At 42.8% G+C, this 20,165-nt stretch overlaps 1 protein-coding gene across 2 annotated transcripts; it reads left to right on the top strand.

Moving 5' to 3' along the window:
• The first annotated feature begins 3,338 nt into the window (after positions 1–3,338).
• Positions 3,339–19,883, top strand: LOC128710157 (dynein beta chain, ciliary). Of its 2 annotated transcripts, XM_053805198.1 has the most exons (27): positions 3,339–3,451; positions 3,553–3,683; positions 3,757–4,212; positions 4,302–4,454; positions 4,523–4,696; positions 4,773–4,810; positions 4,881–5,396; positions 5,463–5,728; positions 5,802–7,824; positions 7,899–8,171; positions 8,929–8,958; positions 9,104–9,367; positions 9,428–10,021; positions 10,085–11,031; positions 11,102–11,303; positions 11,388–12,100; positions 12,229–13,405; positions 13,597–13,958; positions 14,138–14,294; positions 14,501–15,850; positions 15,918–16,087; positions 16,158–16,655; positions 16,725–17,406; positions 17,477–17,793; positions 17,850–19,266; positions 19,344–19,625; positions 19,722–19,883. In XM_053805198.1, exons 1-27 carry the CDS (start codon positions 3,339–3,341, stop codon positions 19,881–19,883), a joined length of 13,467 nt encoding a protein of 4,488 aa, XP_053661173.1. The 2 variants fall into 2 exon arrangements, with proteins under 2 accessions (XP_053661173.1, XP_053661174.1); XM_053805199.1 differs by lacking the exon at positions 8,929–8,958.
• Positions 19,884–20,165: the final 282 nt, after the last annotated feature.

Raw genomic sequence — 20,165 nt, 5'->3', positions numbered from 1 at the left:
GCCCTATTTATGAAGGTGTGCCGACCTCTGACTTAAGGGATTACCAAAGTAGCTAAAACAAAACCCAACAATCCGAACAATAATGAAAGTAAAGTTAAATGAGAAATTTTAACACATGACTGGAATGATTACATAGCAAATACTCAAAACAATAGTATACTATATATATAAAAGTATCTAATCCAAAAATATTAAGCACTCAAACATTTTGGTAGCACATTATTTGGCAATAACGAATGCTTTAAAAAAATGGAGAAAAATTAAACATTTTTAGACGAGTTCCCTGCTACCTAGAGGAGAACTCAGCAAAACTGTTTTGTGTTTTATAGCTATCATTTTATGCACAACCAAAATTTGATCTTTAATGTAGAATAACCAGTGGCAACTAGTAGTCTTGTTCTGGCCGCTACAGCACAGAATGCTGCGATAGCAGACATCACTGTAAAGTGCAGCAGGGCTTAAAGGTGAAGCTCGAAGGCAAAGTGATCCTTACGTTCTCCCTGAAAGTTGTAGCAATCGGCCAAATTGTTTTGTGTAAGTTTTTTATCAAGACCATCCGCATCTGGTTAGTGATTGGTGGTGGAAAATGGTTAGATATAACATATTAACGAAGACTTAAAACCCCTCCTAGTGGAACTCGTGACCAATGGACAGATTTGTTCATGGCAAATCTCAGTCACAGAATTGAAATCTATTATTTCGATGCCAACACGGAGTGAAATTTAAAAACCAAGGCCACGATAAGACTAACAAAATGATAACATTTTTATTTCAAGTTGCGTTAGCTATGGTTCCGGTCTTTTAGCGTGTAGCCACCCGATGGGACGAAGCATTTTTCCTGAATTCACAACAAGCATAGGATTCAAGCGTACTTTATTGCCATAATTTTTATGCATTAATTATTGCATTCTTTTTTAATGCATGCGTCAGAAGTCTTCAGACAGACTTATCAAGTATAATCGTTTACCAATCATTTAATCGTCCCCCCTGGTGTTCGGGTAGTGTATTCAGTAGCAATGTCGTTCGCAGCAGTGTCGTTAAAAATCTCATCCGCACCAATTCCCCGTTCGCAAGACTAACTATCCAGCTGCGGATAAATAAAAGTCAAAGTAAGCCAGAAGTGGGATTCCATACCTTGACCTCCTCAGGTTGATGTGCCGTTGAAGAAGAAGGAAGAAGAATCATTTAGCCAATTGGAAGCAGTGGCGAATCAATCACATTTGGATACTTCATACAGATACTTATAGAATAACTAAGAGATGCTAACAGATATCTAATAGAAAGACTGAATCTAGATTTTTATCTACAAGTGTTGTCCAGTGGATCTGTCATGTATGTTAGGTATTAAGTTGCTCATTTACTGTTAGTGCCAAAATCGTTTCATGTATGTATTTTGTATTAATCGATGTTGATATTATATATTTAAAATATGGTCTTGTTTATGACCAGCATTATTACTAAATTAAGTGAATAACAATATCACGTTTTTTTTTTTGTAAAAAGAGTGTAGCGGGCTAATTCTCGAGGTCATCTCAAACAGGAATGGATGTGGATGAATATTGTGTAACGGCACTTTATTCCCCGATCTCTCACACGCACATCCTTCTCTCTATATCGCTGTTTCGTGAATGTCCCTGTTCGTAACGAACTACTTCGCGCTTACCGATCTTATCGTTTCGAAGCAGGGTTACTCCTGTTGTCTTCGAAACTACTAATTACAATTGGTATCTTTCTTTTTCACTTTTATTTTATTACTTGTTTTAACTTTCACTGTATACTTGTATAGTCTTAGTGGTACGATTCAGTTCTAATGGACTGTGACTGCGACAGCGACTGCGACTCAATTTTGGCTCCGCGCGAGCCTCCGTTTATATGAAATAATTACATTGTCCTTATGGGCGTATTTGACCCTTTACTTCTGTTATGCAAGAACATAATTAACTATCCCTTTATAATGCGTGTGTTATGCGTACGTGATTCTTCACAGGTGCGTTTTTACATATTTTAATGTTGGTAACAATTCCTATTGTCCAGCTGCGCAATTGGATGAACTCTCTCTAATTTACATTATTTACATAATCGAGTGTGCTATAAAAATATTACCTCGCTGTGTCTAAAATTGCTACGCATCTTTTGGTGGTATTTTATGTTGTGATAACTTCTGATCTATGTTTTTATTAACAGAAAAATAACTTCATATGTATGTATTGGGCACGCCACTTCTCATGCTATCTCATTAGCTATCTTGTTCTAATCCTGACTGCATTAATTCACTTTGCTCCTAAGTGTTTCGTGTCAAGGATGATCTAAAAATCATGTGGCTTTAATGCCTAAGACGTTTCACTAATCTTTGTGTCTTAGCTACTTTAAATTGTTATGTGTTATTTAATAAAGGCGTCAAACCTACATGTTACAAGGGCTCTATTAGAATCTACATTTTTGGTGATGTTAAATTTAATTAAATCATTGAATCCTTCAATATCCCTTAAAACCCAAAACCATTATCAACAGATACGATTCCGTCGGTGACATTTTGATACCATCGGATATCTCAAAGTGAGTGAAGTAACTAGACGGGCTTATTCCCAACGATTTGACATTTGCGCTTTAGAAAAAAGAAATAAATATTTTACAGTGGTGGGTTCGATCGTTTATCAGTATATGCGTGTGCTTCTTATCCTGAGAAAAAGGAAACAAATATTTTACAGTGGTGGATTGGATCGTTTATCAGTGTATGTGTGTGCTTCTTATCCTGAGTATGCTGCGAGAAAAACGTGTATCTTCTTGTAACTTCGGTCAAAGTGAAAACAAATTGGATACAACGATTGAAACAAATCATTGATAACAATTTAATATTACAATTCTAACAAATAAGCTTACTAGCGGAAAAAACAACAATCTTGCCAAACAATGCTGCAAATTCAGGGCACGGTAACAAACACTAGCAATATTGCACTCCAACTTGGTCTTGTTCAACTATAAAAGTAAACACAAATTGGATCTTCATAGCTGGTTTTTATCGTTGTGTTACTGAAAATTTACGTATCACAATCGAATTCATAAACGTCAAAACTTTTTTCAATATGGCGACCTCATCTCAAAGCTATAAGCCCACCTAGTTACTTTACCCATTTTGGGATATCTGATAAAAAAACAACTATTAATATTGCTACCGAAATGTTAGTCGGTCATTGCTTCTTGATATTATTTACTTCGATGAATCCTGTAATAATTGCACTGTAACATACTTGTGCCACATTTAATACATTTATTTTTCTCTTTCGTCTCGCTAACCACAGTTGATTAAATAATATTATTACATACCACATCTGAGCATCATGGAAGGAGCGGGAGGAAGTAGTAACTCTGATCCACGATTCGAGTTTCTTGGTTCATTCGTCCAGAAGACGCTCAAGTTGAAACCAGAAAAATGGCACCGATTAGTAACACTGTACGGCTAGCAATGAACCAGTCGCATTTCAAACCACGATTCCTAAAGTGTACTCTTTTATCCCACCTTCTACCGTATTTCGGATGTATTGCAATCGACAGAGAAGAGCACAAGGCAGTTCTGAAGGAATTCTTTGACAATGCACAAACTGTTGTTATGATTATTATACTTACACCATCTGCACAACTGATTCCACTTGTGAGCTTTCCCATACAGCAACTTAAAAATAAAGGTAAATCCATACTATGCCAAAGTCTGCAACAAAACAACTCCCTGCGAATCATGTTTGCGTTTTTTTTTTACAGGTGTTTACTTCGTCAAGAAAAATCCAATAGATGTGCCACGCGATGGCTGCAAGGATGTGCTGGTCGTGGGTGATCTTGCCACACGAACCATCGACCAGTTGTCCTGTCTGGTCGATGAAGTGTTTGTTCCCCTTCTTTCAAACTCGGACAACCATCTCGGTTGGCCGGAAATGGTAGCACAAGACGTACAAAAGCAAGTTCACAGTCTTAAGAGCACGGTTTATCAAGTTCAGGGTCAAGTTAGTGGACAGACCGTTCTACCAATGCCCGTAGGAGTTGATAAATGTGTGCAGACGGCCAAAGAACTAGTTGTCAACTCAGAATGTTCGATTAATCTCTACCTGAAGAGTGCAATCGAAGGTGTTGTCATCAAATGGGCCACTCAAGTGAATGATGTCATGCTGGAGTCAAGTGCAAACGCATTTAATGGCGGTCAAAATCCTGTTCCATCCGTTGGTAATATTTGTTTCCCAGTCTGAAATATTTGTTGTTTAGGCAAATATTTTGCTAATATTTTTCGAAACTATATTGTTTGCTTGCTGTAGAAATTAATTTTTGGAACAATCGTTTGAAAAATTTAACCTACATCTACGAACAGTTGCGTCACGAGCGTATACGTAGTATGGCACTAATCCTTGAATACACGGACAGTGCTTACTATCCTTGCTTTAAAACACTTTTCAAAAATGTTGTGACAGGTTAGTTCTTCGAATGATTTAATCAACGCTCAATCAAGTTCACTACAATTACGCTTTCTTTTTTGCAGCGCTAGCGGAAGCACGAGATATTACACTCTATTTAAACCCACTTACAAGACATTTTCAGCAATTAGAAGACACCGAGTTTTCGGAATGCAAGGTTTTACTAAAGCCACTTCTGCACGTTGTTTGTTTGATATGGTCAAACTCGCTATACTATTGTCATTCTGCAAAGCTAATAGGTAAGTTATGCAATAAAATAACATATTCAGGATGCATATTTTAATATTTTTCTTTCTCCTCCAAATCCTTCCAAAGTTCTCCTTCGACAGATATGCAATTTAATCATTCAGCAGGTAATATTCCCTCCATCTACACTTATATTTTGCTTCGCTAACGCTGTTTTCAACTTTTTTACTTGTACAGGCTAAACGCTTTCTTGATCCATCTTCTATCTTTCATACAGATATTGATGAAGCGATGCAACGTATATCACTGTCTATACAAATTCTCAAATATTTTCGCACTGTTTATGATGAATATAAGGATAATATTGCACCATTCTTTCAAGAGCGCCCCGTCGTAAATTGGACCTTCCATCCCAATGCCGTATTTGAACGGTATAATGCTTTTCTCGATCGACTATTTACCATTCAATGGTTTTTCAACACTGTCATTGAGTTTCTTAAGTTGGAAAAGGTGGAAATCGGAGGTCTCAAGGGACGGGCACTAAGCGCACGCATTACAGGAGTGTCGGTCGAGTTCAATCAGTGCTTTTCGTTATTTGCTTCGAAAACCTACGATGTTCTCGATCCTGATGATCCTACGTTTAAGGAAGATTTTCTCAAGTTCCAGGATCGCATCCTGGAACTGGACTTAAAACTCGCTGCAATCCTTTGTCAAGCCTTTGACGATTGCCATAATCTGGAAAGTGTCTTTAAGGTAACGTTTGAGGGCGACTAGCTAGCTTGTGTAAGTTATAATCTTATTAATATTGCTACTTTACAGCTAATAAGCATTGTAGGAACTGTGCTGGATAGACCCAAAATTAAGGAAGAGTTTACTAACAAATACAGACAAATTTTAGTGATGATTGACGAAGAACTCAGCACTTGTGAAAACATCTATACACAGCAGATGGAACATTACCGCAAGGAAGGGTATATTTTCGTTGACCGCAGTGCTCCACCGGTAACCGCCGCCCTGCGTTGGGTGTTGCAGCTTACCAATCGTATAACTTCACCCATCAAACAATTCCAAACTTTACAGCACCCGTAAGCAAACCGTCAGCATCGGCCTAAGGCGACAAAGTGTATTCATTTCTCGTTTACTTTCATTCCTCTTTAGAGTTGTTCAGTCCGACGAAGGTGCTGCTTTAATAACTCGCTTTGATATTCTGATTGCAAAGCTGAAAGAATTCGAACGTTCCATTTTTGACGGCTGGGCAGAAGAAGTGCCAGAAACGATTGAAGCACATTTAGACAAACCACTGATTATTAGGAAGAAAAATTCCCCCGAGCTCCTGCTCAACTTTAGTCCACAGCTGTTTGCTATCCTCCGAGAGGTCCATTATCTAAGGCTAATGGAAAAAGAAGACATTCCACAGCGAGGGCTCGAATTTTCCGACAGAAGTGAAATTTTTCGCTCTCACACCCTTAACCTAGAAAAGACGGTTGACTGGTACAACAAGATACGCAAAAACTGCACCAAAGTTGAGTTGGAGCTGATCAAAGGTGAAATAGAACATATCGATGCTCTGCTGGAACGAGCGATCAACGAACTTACATGGAATTCGGAAGATATTCAAGATTATATGATACAGATTCGTGATCCGGTGGAACAGCTGCAAAAACGAATGCAATGCATTCAAAACAACTTGCAGGACATTCGCACCACCATGTCTGCCTGGGCAAAGCTACCACTGTTCGAACGCAAAGACTCGAAGAAAGACACCGTACTGTGTCTGGAGGAGCGTAACGATCGCAAAACAAAACGTTACGCAGAGCTTGAGGCTGCCGCTGTCAAAGTCCACCAGCTGCTCGACACTAACATGAAATTGTTCGGAATGGAAAACGACCAGGAAGACAACAACTGGGTTGAGTATGTTAAATTCGTTGATAACATAGTCTACGAGAACTTACTCTTCATGATCGGAATCAGCATCGGCTATCTGGCCGAAAACATGGACGTTGGTAATAATCTCGCACCGTTGTTTGAATCGCGCTTAGAACTACTAGAACCACAACTAGTGTTTGTACCCTCACTGAATCCAAATGATGTTAATGGTTTTACTGCACTGTTAGCAGGGTTAGTTAATGATATAACTTACATGTCATCGTTGATTCCACGTTTGCTGAAAACGGCCAACAAAACATACGAACAGATCATCACAAAAAACAACGATATTCAAGAGATGAAAGTCGAAATTCTTCAAGGCGTCGATAAGGTCATTCAGGAAGCAGCCGAATTTTGTGGAGATTTTGAGCGATACTCCTATCTCTGGCTTGAGGATCGCGAGTACAGCATGGAAACGTTCCTCGAATATGGTCGCCAGTTGGAAGCAGATGAGATTGAATTGATCATCAATAAGGATCCGGAAGCGCCCAAACCCTGTCCACCAACCATTGAGGCGTTTCGAGAGCAGATCGATCACTATGAATCCTTGTACCAGGAGATAGAGAAGATAGAGTCTTTTCAAATTTTCAACTCTTGGTTTCAAGTCGACGTTCGTCCTTTCCGGCAATCTCTAATGAACATTGTCCGCAAGTGGGGAAACATGTTCAAGGAGCATCTCGTTAACAACGTTACCCACAGTCTGACTGATCTTGGAAACTTTATCCGAAGAGCCGATGAGGGACTACTGCAGGTGGTGAAAGAAGGCGATTATGAAGGGTTGGTTAACATCATGGCCTATTTGCTACACGTCAAGGAACGAACCGCCACAACGGACGAGATGTTCGAACCGATGAAGGACACGATTGAGTTATTGAAGTACTACGATATGGACATTCCAGAAGAGGTAAATGTGTATCTCCAGGAGCTGCCTGAGCAGTGGGCTAACACGAAGAAGATTGCCTTGACCGTGAAACAGCAAGTAGCACCACTGCAGGCCAATGAGGTGGTCGGTATACGAAATCGGATTGCCATGTTCGACGTCCATATTACCGTTTTTCGAGATGTGTTCCGTACATATGAATTTTTCAAGTACGATTGTCTAGAACCTTACATTCTTCTCGATCGTATCGATGGCGATGTCAATCGATTGGAAAAAGATATGTCGGATATACAAGAATCGGGTAGTTTATTTGAAGTGTCTGTTCCAGAATTCAAACTGCTGCGCCAGTGTCGCAAGGAAATGAAAATGCTGAAGGTTGGTAGATACGAAGGGAATAATGGGTGCACTCGGTCACTTGCAATCGTTCTGTTCCTATCAATTGCATGCAGCAACTGTGGGACTACGTTTTCATCGTTCGTACCAGTATTGAAGACTGGAAAACAACTCCTTGGCGGAAGGTGGACGTGGAAAACATGGACATCGAGTGCAAAAAGTTCGCCAAGGATATCCGTCTGCTCGACAAGGAAATGCGCCCCTGGGATACGTACGTTACGCTTGAGTCGACGGTTAAGAATATGCTCACATCGCTGCGAGCCGTTGGGGAGCTACAAAATCCCGCCATCCGAGAGAGACATTGGAATCAACTGATGTCCTCCACAAAGGTTACTAATACATTTTACTATCCATCAAACAGGTGTTGGTTGTATGATACCAGGCAAAAAAAAATCATTTTTGGAATTTTATTCTCAATTATTTTAATGTCCTTTTTCTGTACTAAAATTGCGAGCCATATGAGATGTTTCAATCAAAAGTAAACTACTTGTCCGGCAATGTCGACACTCTTCAACACTGATATTTAATGTTGCTTGCTGGCATGCATGCTGGCATGCTCAATTATCTTGAGTAATTAAAAACATCGTTCGAAAACGAACATTGAAACGTCTGCAGGCTCTTTTATCATACGAAAATATTGTTTACACTGCCAAAGTTCTAAAACAAAATGATGATTAAACATTAATTGAGATGCTTTTTGAGTTCATGTCGTCGCAGCGAAACTGTCGATAAGATGAACAGTTCCGTTCGCACCACGCCCACACGTAGTTTGCTTCTGATTGAAACACATGTTTCGCTCGCACTTGTGCACCGCCAAAAATTGATAACTAAGGAAAAAACTGGCTTTAATCAATCTATCCTTCAAGATACTTGTGTTTATACAAAATGATTAATGTTTTTGTTTTACGCTGAATGTGAGCATAACCCAAATATTCGTAAGTGCTTTGTAAATAACAGTGTTAATCTTTTGACTTTTATTTTGTCACAATACAACTCTATCCTGCCACATTACACCAACCTCGAATATTTGACCCTGTAAATACACTAATATTAATTGTTCTGTACATATCGTTGCTTGTATTCCAGAGTTTAGCAAATCTTCCACCCGAAATTACAGTAAGTTTCCTAGCGATGTAAATAAGCTTCCTAAAGCTGTCCTTATATTCAATACAATCCGATTTCTGACAAATATCTATCCCTTTTCTTGTGGGATGACACTATTACTAATGGTACTCATTTACTCCACCTGTACCAACACCAGGTAACATTCATCATGGACAAAAATACGACACTTTCCGATCTGTTGGCGCTAAACCTACACGAATGTGAAGAAGAAGTAAAAAACATAGTCGACAAGGCCGTCAAGGAAATGTCGATGGAAAAAATCTTACGCGATCTACATTCGGTGTGGAACGGTAGTCCCAACACAAAAATGATGGAATTCGAATATGAAACTCATCTTCGGACTGGATCAACATTGTTGAAGGCGTCAGAAGAATTGATCGAAACGCTTGAGGAGAACCAGGTAACCTTAGCGAATATGCGTGCTTGGAATGTTAAATACCATCCATGTCTTACGTTACAGGTTGTGCTGCAGAATTTAATTACATCCAAGTTCATTGCGCACTTCCTGGAGGAAGTGTCTGAATGGCAAAAGAAATTAACCACGGCGGACCAGGTTATTACGGTATGGTTTGAGGTGCAGCGTACCTGGGCTCATCTCGAATCGATCTTCATGAGCTCGGATGATATTCGAATGCAACTACCCGTCGATTCGGAACGGTTTGACAATATCGACGCCGAGTTTAAGATAATGATGGAGGAGATGGCTAAAAACTCTAATGTCATATATGCTACGAACCGCGAAGGATTGGTCGACAAGTTGGACAACCTTCAGAGCCAACTGGCACTGTGCGAGAAAGCGTTAGCTGAGTATCTAGAGACCAAGCGACTCTACTTTCCACGATTTTATTTCGTTTCGGCTGCCGATCTGCTTGACATTCTCAGTAACGGAAATCGACCGGAGGTCGTATGCAAACATTTAACCAAATTATTTGACTCTATCGCGAAGCTCAAACTGGAATCTCATGACGATGGTCACAGCAAAAAGGCATTGGGGATGATAGCAAAGGATACCGAATACGTAAAATTTTTCGAGAGCTGTAACTGCACAGGCGCTGTAAGTATATTAAGTATTTAGGACTTCGTGGCAATTGTACTTAACATTGGCAATGTTTTTAAGGTTGAGGTATGGCTTAACCGCATCCAGATTGCGATGCGAACATCATTGCGTAGCTACATTGCTGAAGCCGTGGTCGCCTACGAAGAGAAACAACGCGAACACTGGCTGTTCGATTATCCTGCACAGGTTTCGCTGTGTGGAACTCAAATCTGGTGGTCGACGGAAGTGAACATCGCTTTTAGCCGGCTGGAGGAAGGCTATGACAATGCCATCAAAGATTATTACAAAAAACAAATTTCTCAACTCAGCACGCTCATCACACTTTTGCTGGGGGAGCTAACGAGAGGCGATCGACAAAAAATTATGACCATCTGCACGATCGATGTCCATTCACGAGACGTTGTCAGCAAGCTCATTCAATCGAAAGTTGAGTTTGCGTCCGCTTTCCAGTGGCAGTCGCAGCTACGTCACCGTTGGGACGACTCGGAAAAGGATTGTTTTGCCAACATTTGTGACGCACAGTTCTGCTATAGCCACGAGTATCTTGGCAACACACCCCGTCTAGTTATTACCCCATTGACCGATCGTTGCTATATTACTCTAACACAGTCGCTCCATCTCGTGATGGGAGGAGGACCAGCGGGCCCGGCCGGTACAGGAAAAACCGAAACTACCAAGGATCTTGGACGTGCACTCGGAATCATGGTGTACGTTTTTAACTGCTCCGAGCAGATGGACTACAAATCTTGCGGTAACATCTACAAAGGATTAGCTCAAACTGGAGCATGGGGTTGTTTCGATGAGTTCAATCGAATCTCTGTGGAGGTATTGTCGGTCGTGGCGGTACAGGTGAAATCCGTACAGGATGCCATACGAGATAAAAAGTCAAAGTTTGACTTCATGGGAGAGTTTATTGCCTGTGTTCCTACGGTTGGTATATTCATTACAATGAATCCTGGTTATGCCGGTCGAACTGAGCTGCCGGAAAATTTGAAGGCACTCTTTCGGTAAGTCTGAATAATTTGCAGTTGCTCTGAATGCTTTCAGTAATTGACTTTTTTATATAAACATTGTTAGTCCGTGCGCCATGGTAGTGCCCGACTTCGAGCTGATCTGTGAAATCATGTTGGTTGCTGAAGGTTTCCAAGATGCCAGAGTACTAGCGCGGAAATTCATCACGCTTTACACACTATGCAAGGAGTTGCTTTCGAAGCAGGATCATTACGATTGGGGTCTACGTGCAATCAAGTCTGTACTAGTCGTCGCTGGTTCCTTGAAAGTGAGTACGGGTATCTAGCTATGCAGTGTATGAGAGCATACATTAGTAAGCGATCTTTCTATGTCTTTCGGTATTTGTTTCCAGCGCGGTGATCCTGGCCGACCAGAGGAGGAAGTGCTGATGCGAGCTCTTCGTGACTTCAACATTCCCAAAATCGTAACTGATGACATGCCTGTATTTATGGGTTTGATCGGTGATCTGTTCCCAGCGCTGGATGTACCCAGAAAGCGTGATTTGGAATTTGAAAAAACCGTCAAACAGGCAACACTTGATTTGGCCCTTCAGCCAGAAGATAACTTCATACTGAAGGTGGTCCAACTGGAAGAGCTGCTCGAAGTGCGCCATTCCGTCTTCATTGTCGGTAATGCGGGCACGGGAAAGACACAAGTTTGGAAGACACTCTACAAAACTTATCAAAACGTCAAAAAGAAACCCCTCTTCAACGATCTCAATCCAAAGGCAGTTACGAACGATGAACTGTTCGGTATCATTAATCCTGCAACGCGCGAATGGAAGGATGGTTTGTTTTCGGTTATCATGCGAGATCAAGCGTCGCTCAGTGGGGACAATCCAAAGTGGATCATCTTGGACGGTGATATAGATCCCATGTGGATCGAAAGTCTCAATACGGTTATGGACGACAACAAGGTTCTGACGCTAGCCTCGAACGAGCGTATAGCACTCACGCCCTACATGCGGCTAATCTTTGAAATTTCCAACCTGCGCACCGCCACACCCGCGACAGTATCGAGAGCTGGCATACTTTACATTAACCCACAGGATCTTGGATGGAATCCGTGAGAAATTTATGCTTTTAGTAGGCCGGCTGTGGTTCGGGGGTTGGGCTATGCTTTCCCCTTAGCTACATCCCCCCGATCGATAGTTCCGGCGTACTAAAACGAGTACCATATATGTGTACTTTCAGGTATGTAACAAGTTGGATTGAAACGAGGACAATTCCTGCTGAAAAATCCAACCTGGTCATTCTCTTCGACAAGTACATCCCAGCGTGCCTGGACAATATTCGAACGCGCTTCAAAAAAATCACCCCCGTCGCCGAGATGGCCCACATTCAAATGCTGTGTCACTTATTGGAGTGTCTACTGATTCCAACCAATACTCCAGCAGATTGTCCCAAGGAGTGGCATGATCTATATTTTGTGTTCTCGTGCGTTTGGGCATTCGGTTCGGCTATGTTTCAGGATGCGGCCATTGACTACCGCATCGAGTTTAGCAAATGGTGGGTGAACGAGTTCAAAACCGTCAAGTTCCCGCCGAATGGAACTGTTTTCGATTACTTCATCGATACGGAAACAAAGCAGTGGACTCCGTGGACGGAGATTCTACCAAAGTTCGAGATGGACTGTGATCAGCCTTTACAGGCGGTTCTGGTGCATACCTCCGAGTCAATTCGATTGCGTTTCTTCCTCGACCTGCTCATGGACAGGACGCATCCGGTGATGCTCGTTGGTATTGCCGGTTGCGGGAAGACTGTCGTGGTGAACGAGAAGCTTGGTAGCCTCTCGGAGAACTACGCCATTGCGAACATTCCGTTCAATTTTTACACCTCCTCGGAGATGCTGCAGAAAGTGATGGAGAAACCATTGGAGAAGAAAGCCGGACGGAACTATGGTCCGCCTGGTAGCAAGACTCTAATTTACTTCATCGACGATATGAACATGCCGGAAGTAGACGCTTACGGCACTGTCCAGCCGCACACGCTGATTCGACAACATCTCGACTACAACCATTGGTACGATCGGAACAAGCTAACACTCAAAGATATACACAATTGCCAGTACGTGTCCTGCATGAACCCTACTTCCGGCAGTTTCACCATCAACCCCCGGCTTCAGCGACACTTTTGTGTGTTCGCCGTCAGTTTCCCGGGCTCCGACGCCGTGACAACGATCTATCATTCGATTTTGGTTCAGCATTTTGCGAATGCAGAACAGAAGTTCAACATAGCCGTTACGAAAATCTCACAAAATATTGTCGCAGCTAGTTTGGCATTACACACTAAAGTGGCACAAGTGTTTTTACCAACGGCCATCAAGTTTCACTATGTCTTCAATCTGCGCGACCTGACGAATGTCTTTCAGGTTAGATATGATTGCTAATAGCATTGAACCGCTTTTATAACTGCCTCTCTTGCGAGCGCGAGTTTTTTTTTCTCTTTTTTTGAACTGGTTTTTGAATCTGTTTCTTTTTCTTTCTACCTTCCTCCCATTCGACGCTTCCACTAACCCATCGCAATCGGCCCTTGTTCCGATATTTCGTGCTGCACATATAGGGCCTGTTGTTCAGCACCAATGACTGTTTGGTTTCGTCGAGCGATTTCATCCGACTGTGGCTTCATGAAACTCAGCGCGTCTATGGCGACAAATTGCTAGACGACAAAGATATCGACAGCTTCACCAAAATGCAGAACGATCTAGTTAAAAAATCGTTCGAAGAGATCGACGAATCAATCGTTTTTGATAAACCGAACATTTACTGCCATTTTGCTGGTGGTATCGGTGAACCGAAGTACATGCCCATTACTGACTGGGGTGTGCTGACAAAGCTTCTACAAGAAGCGATGATGTCATACAACGATCTGATTTCGGCCATGAACTTGGTGCTCTTTGAAGACGCCATGATGCACGTGTGCAGGTAGGATATACTTTGCGAAACATACACACACACGTGTGTGAGGAGGTCACAGGAGACATTTTATCGGCATAGCAGATTAAATCGCCTGCAGCTCCTTCACCTTGTCACACGAACGCTCATGCTTTTAGGATCCATTTACCGTAGTCCACAGGCTATAACGATTTTATTCTCGTACGCAGAATCAACCGAATATTGGAGTCGCCTAGAGGTAGCGCCCTGCTGGTGGGTGTTGGTGGCAGTGGAAAACAATCCCTGAGTCGATTGGCCGCCTTCATCTCCAGCTTGGAAGTGGCCCAAATTCAACTCAAAAAAGGCTACAGTGTCGTCGATCTAAAGGTTTGACAAACAACACTAAACCAACTGTCTAGATAACTTCCTTTTGATAAGGCGTAGCAAAGCAGCTGACCGAAGCATACGCAATTTCAGATTATTATGGGTCATTTTGAATTTTGAGCAGTGTTATCAAAGGAAGTTTTACGGAAATGTTCGACCTTAAATAATGAACTTTATACACTGTTGTCTCTTCTTCCCACGCACAATAGAACGAGCTATCCGGACTGTACATGAAGGCAGGCATGAAAAACGTCGGTATTATGTTCCTCATGACAGACGCACAGATATCGAACGAAATCTTCCTAGTCATAATCAATGATTTGCTTTCCTCGGGTGAGATACCGGACCTGTTCCCTGACGACGAGGTAGAAAACATCATATCTGGTGTACGGAACGAGGTGAAAGGTGCGGGATTGGTGGATTCGCGAGAAAACTGTTGGAAATTTTTCATCGATCGCGTCCGGCGTCAACTGAAAGTGGTGCTCTGCTTCTCGCCAGTCGGAGCGACACTCCGTGTACGGTCGCGTAAATTTCCCGCCATCATCACGTGCACCCAAATCAACTGGTTCCACGAATGGCCACAGGAAGCCCTGATGTCGGTGTCGTTGAGATTCTTACAGGAGTTGACAGTGCTACCAGTGGAATGCCGGGACTCTATTGCGCGCTTCATGGCATACGTGCACACGTCCGTGAACTCAATGTCCAAGGTGTATCTTCAGAATGAGCGACGCTATAACTACACTACGCCAAAGTCTTACCTGGAGCAGATCAGTCTGTACGATAAACTCTTAAAGGAGAAGCACGGGGAGTTACGTAAAAAGGTAGAACGTCTGGAGAATGGATTGGAAAAACTGCGCAACACCGCCGACCAAGTTGCAGCCTTGAAGCAAAAGCTGGCAGTACAGGAAATAGAGCTTAAAGAGAAAAATGACGCCGCCGATGCGTTGATCGAAATCGTCGGCATCGAGACGGAAAAGGTGCAGACGGAAAAAGCGATCGCAGACGAAGAGGAACAGAAGGTGGCCATCATCGCTGAAGAGGTTGCTAAGAAGCAGCGTGATTGTGAGGAAGATTTAGTGAAAGCTGAACCAGCTTTGCTGGCAGCTCAGGAAGCCTTAAACACGCTCAACAAGGCCAATCTGACTGAGCTGAAGTCGTTCGGTTCCCCGCCGGGTGTGGTGACGAATGTCACCGCCGCTGTCATGGTGTTGTTGGCCCCGAATGGTAAAATACCAAAGGATCGCAGCTGGAAGGCGGCCAAAATTACGATGGCTAAGGTTGATACATTCTTAGACTCGTTGATCAACTACGACAAGGAACATATACATCCAGAAATCATCAAAGCCATTCAGCCATACCTAAAGGATTCCGAGTTTGAGCCGGATTTTGTACGATCCAAATCTGCTGCTGCGGCCGGCCTCTGTGCTTGGGTTATTAACATTATCAAATTTTACGATGTTTACTGCGACGTTGAACCTAAACGACGTGCTCTGGCTGCTGCGAATGCCGAACTGACAGCTTCGCAGGAAAAATTAGCTAACATTAAGAAAAAAGTTGCCGTAAGTAAAGACAAACTAAACAATCTACCAGTGCTTGTCTCACCATTTTTGTATTGGTTATCTTTAGTCACTTGAAGAACAGTTAGCTAAACTGACGGCTGATTTCGAAAAGGCCACCGCCGATAAGTTGCGCTGTCAACAGGAAGCTGACGCCACCCAAGCCACTATCCAACTGGCCAATCGTCTCGTCGGAGGGCTCGCTAGTGAAAACGTTCGTTGGGCAGAAGCTGTCGCAGAGTAAGCAGATAATGAATAATTATGGCAGATAAAAGCTGCTACCAATCTGTGTTTTCTTCATTCTTTCCAGATTTATGCAGCAAGCAACTACATTGCCGGGGGACATTTTACTCGTCACGGCTTTCATCTCGTATGTTGGTTGTTTTACAAAACAATTTCGGCTTGATATGATGAACAAGATGTGGTTACCGTTCCTGCGTGCTCTTGAACCGCCCGTTCCGATTACTGACAGTCTTGATCCATTGCGCTTGCTAACTGATGATACACAAATCGCCACATGGCAAAATGAAGGATTGCCTAGCGATCGAATGTCCATCGAAAACGCAACCATACTAAGCAACTCTGACCGCTGGCCTTTAATGATTGATCCTCAACTTCAGGGTATCAAATGGATCAAGCAGAAGTACGGCGATATACTCAAAGTCATACGTCTAGGATCGAAAGGATATCTGGAAGTGCTGGAAAAGGCACTCGCCAAGGGGAGCACCGTATTGATCGAGAACATTAGTGAAAATGTGGATCCCGTGCTAGATTCCTTACTTGGACGAAATCTTATCAAAAAAGGACGGTAAGGCATTGGAACTACGCTCAAATCGTACGTAATTATTACGCAAGCCAATTTATTCTCACCTTACAGTGCCATTAAAATCGGAGACAAGGAGGTCGAGTACAATCACAAATTTCGACTAATTCTGCACACAAAGTTAGCTAACCCGCACTACAAACCAGAGATGCAAGCGCAAACCACCTTGATCAACTTCACTGTCACCAGAGACGGTTTGGAAGATCAGCTGCTAGCGGAGGTTGTCAAGGCAGAACGACCAGACCTGGAAGAATTGAAAGCAGACCTGACAAAACAACAGAACGATTTTAAAATTATGCTCAAGCGGCTTGAGGATGATTTGTTATCGCGTTTGTCCTCAGCCGGAGGTAACATTCTCGGTGATACCGCACTGGTGGAAAATCTCGAGACAACCAAAAAGACGGCTGCAGAAATTGAAGAAAAAGTTGCTGAAGCAAAAATCACCTCCAAGGAGATAGACGAAGCACGAGAACACTACCGCCCGGCTGCGGCTAGGGCTAGTTTATTGTATTTCATTCTCAACGATCTTAACACCATCAATCCTATTTACCAGTTTTCTCTCAAAGCGTTCAGTGTAGTCTTCCAGAAGGCTATCTCGAAGGCCGATTCTGCTGCCGAAGTTCCAGCGCGAGTACGCAATTTGATCGATTGCATTTCCTTCTCCGTGTTTCAGTACACTACGCGAGGACTGTTTGAGTGTGATAAGTTGATTTTTATGTCACAGATGACCTTCCAGGTGAGTGTATTTTGTGCGATTTTGTGATACAAACTTCTGCTAAATGCAAATATGATCTCTCATTTCCCAGATTTTGCTTATTAATGAAGAAATAACACCGGCGGAACTCGACTTCTTGTTGCGTTTCCCCATCAAGCCGCACGTTACATCACCAGTAGACTTTCTCACCAATGCTGCCTGGGGTGGCATTTGCAGTTTGGCTTCAAAGGATGAATTTAGGAATCTTGATCGTGATATTGAGACATCCTCCAAACGTTGGAAGAAGCTCATTGAATCGGAATGTCCCGAGAAGGAGAAGTTCCCACAAGAGTGGAAGAATAAAACTGCTCTCCAGCGCTTGTGTATGATGCGTGCTTTACGACCCGATCGTATGACCTATGCCATGACGTAAGTACGATCACAGTGGATGAACTTTCCATCTAAAGTTAGTTTTATACTTCCAGAGATTTTATTGAGGAAAAGCTTGGAGCCAGATACGTCGAAAATCGAACCATGGAATTTGCCAAATCGTTCGAAGAAACCAGCCCGTCAACCCCGATATTCTTCATCCTATCGCCAGGCGTTAATCCGTTGAAGGACGTGGAAACGCTGGGTAAACAGTTGGGTTATTCTGCAGATAATGGTAACTTCTACAATGTGTCACTTGGTCAGGGCCAGGAAGTGGTAGCTGAAGCGGCTATGGACAAAGCGGCCTCTTCTGGTCACTGGGTTATTTTGCAAAACATTCACTTGGTTAAGAAGTGGTTGCCGGCATTGGAGAAAAAACTCGAGTTTTACTCGGAAGGATCGCACGATAACTATCGAGTGTTCATGAGTGCTGAACCCGCTGCTACACCATCCGCACATATTATACCACAAGGCATTCTGGAGTCATCGATTAAGATCACGAATGAACCACCGACCGGAATGCAGGCGAACATTCACAAAGCCCTGGACAACTTTACACAGGAAACGTTGGAAATGTGTGGCAAGGAAGCGGAATTCAAAGTGATTTTGTTCTCACTCTGCTACTTCCACGCAGTCGTTGCGGAAAGGCGCAAGTTTGGACCGCAAGGCTGGAATAAGATTTACCCGTTCAATGTAGGCGATCTCAACATATCGGTGTCCGTACTTTACAACTATCTGGAGGCTAACACCAAGGTACCTTGGGAGGATCTGCGCTATCTGTTCGGAGAAATCATGTACGGTGGTCACATCACGGACGATTGGGATAGACGCACTTGTATTACCTATCTGGAGGAATTGATGCAGCCAGATTTGGTGGACGGGGAACTGTTCCTGGCGCCAGGATTTGCAGCACCCCCTAACACCGACTATGCCGGCTATCATGCATACATCGATGAAGCAATGCCTCCAGAATCGCCTTATCTATATGGTTTGCATCCCAACGCAGAAATAGGTTTCCTTACTACCACCTCCGAAAATCTCTTCCGAACCGTGTTTGAAATGCAACCGCGTGACGCCGGGTCGGGCTCTGGAACTACCGTGACGCGCGAAGACAAAGTAAAACAGGTACTAGATGAAATCATGGAGAAGCTACCGGAAGAGTTTAATATGCCCGAAATCATGGGCAAAGTGGAGGAGCGTACCCCCTACGTGATCGTAGCATTTCAGGAGTGCGAACGTATGAACTATCTTACCGGTGAGATAAAGAGAAGCCTGAAAGAACTTGACCTTGGTATGAAGGGCGAACTCACCATCACGTCCGATATGGAAGATTTGGAGAATTCTCTCTTCCTTGATCAGGTACCCGCAGTATGGGCTTCTCGTGCTTATCCTTCGCTGTTAGGCCTCACCGGGTGGTTCGTGGATTTGCTACTTCGATTACGTGAACTTGAAACCTGGTCGGCCGATTTTGTGGTATGAACACCTTAATCATCTCGTGGTTGTTACCGCTCCAACAAGTATTAACCATCTTGTTTCTCACATACCCGCAGCTCCCTATTTCCGTTTGGTTGGCCGGCTTTTTTAATCCCCAATCGTTACTGACAGCTATCATGCAGTCGACGGCTAGAAAGAACGAACTTCCACTCGACAAAATGTGCCTGCACTGTGACGTGACCAAGAAGCAAAAGGACGATTTCTCTGCCGGGCCCAGAGAAGGTGCATACGTTCATGGCATATTCATGGAAGGTGCAAGATGGGACGTACAGCAGAGTATCATCATGGAGTCGAAACTAAAAGAACTGTACCCACAGATGCCTGTCATAAACATAAGGGTAATGTTGCTAAGGCAGCTTATAGCGAGTTGATACAGCTTCCTTGTATTTTTAGTGACATTCTGCTCAACTTTCTCTATTGTAATTTTTTACCAGGCTTTAACCCAGGATAAACAGGACCTACGAAACATGTATGAATGTCCGGTCTACAAAACAAGAACCCGTGGACCAACGTACATATGGACATTTAATTTGAAAACCAAAGACAAACCAGCTAAATGGACGCTGGCTGGAGTTGCTTTGCTGTTACAAGTTTAAATATGTGTTTGTTATACTGTATTGTGTGTTGTGAATTTGTAGCGCGTGTACTTTGCACTAATTTTAGTCGTTTGTTTCATTCATAACTACTACCAGCAACAATTTTCAGAGTGTTATTTGAAGGCAATTTTTATTAGTACCTAATAAACTAGAGCACAACCCGCACGGAACAAATCTCTTTGTTTAATTTTTCAATGTTCCGACACCGAATCTATAAAACCGCAGCAATATTGTAACAATAGTCCTGGACTATTTCCCTAACATTAAATTTGGAGTTCATCC

This window comes from Anopheles marshallii, chromosome 2 (genome assembly GCF_943734725.1).
Source record: "Anopheles marshallii chromosome 2, idAnoMarsDA_429_01, whole genome shotgun sequence".
In the NCBI taxonomy this organism is placed as follows: Eukaryota; Metazoa; Arthropoda; class Insecta; order Diptera; family Culicidae; genus Anopheles; species Anopheles marshallii.
This window is presented reverse-complemented; position numbering and strand designations above follow the sequence as displayed.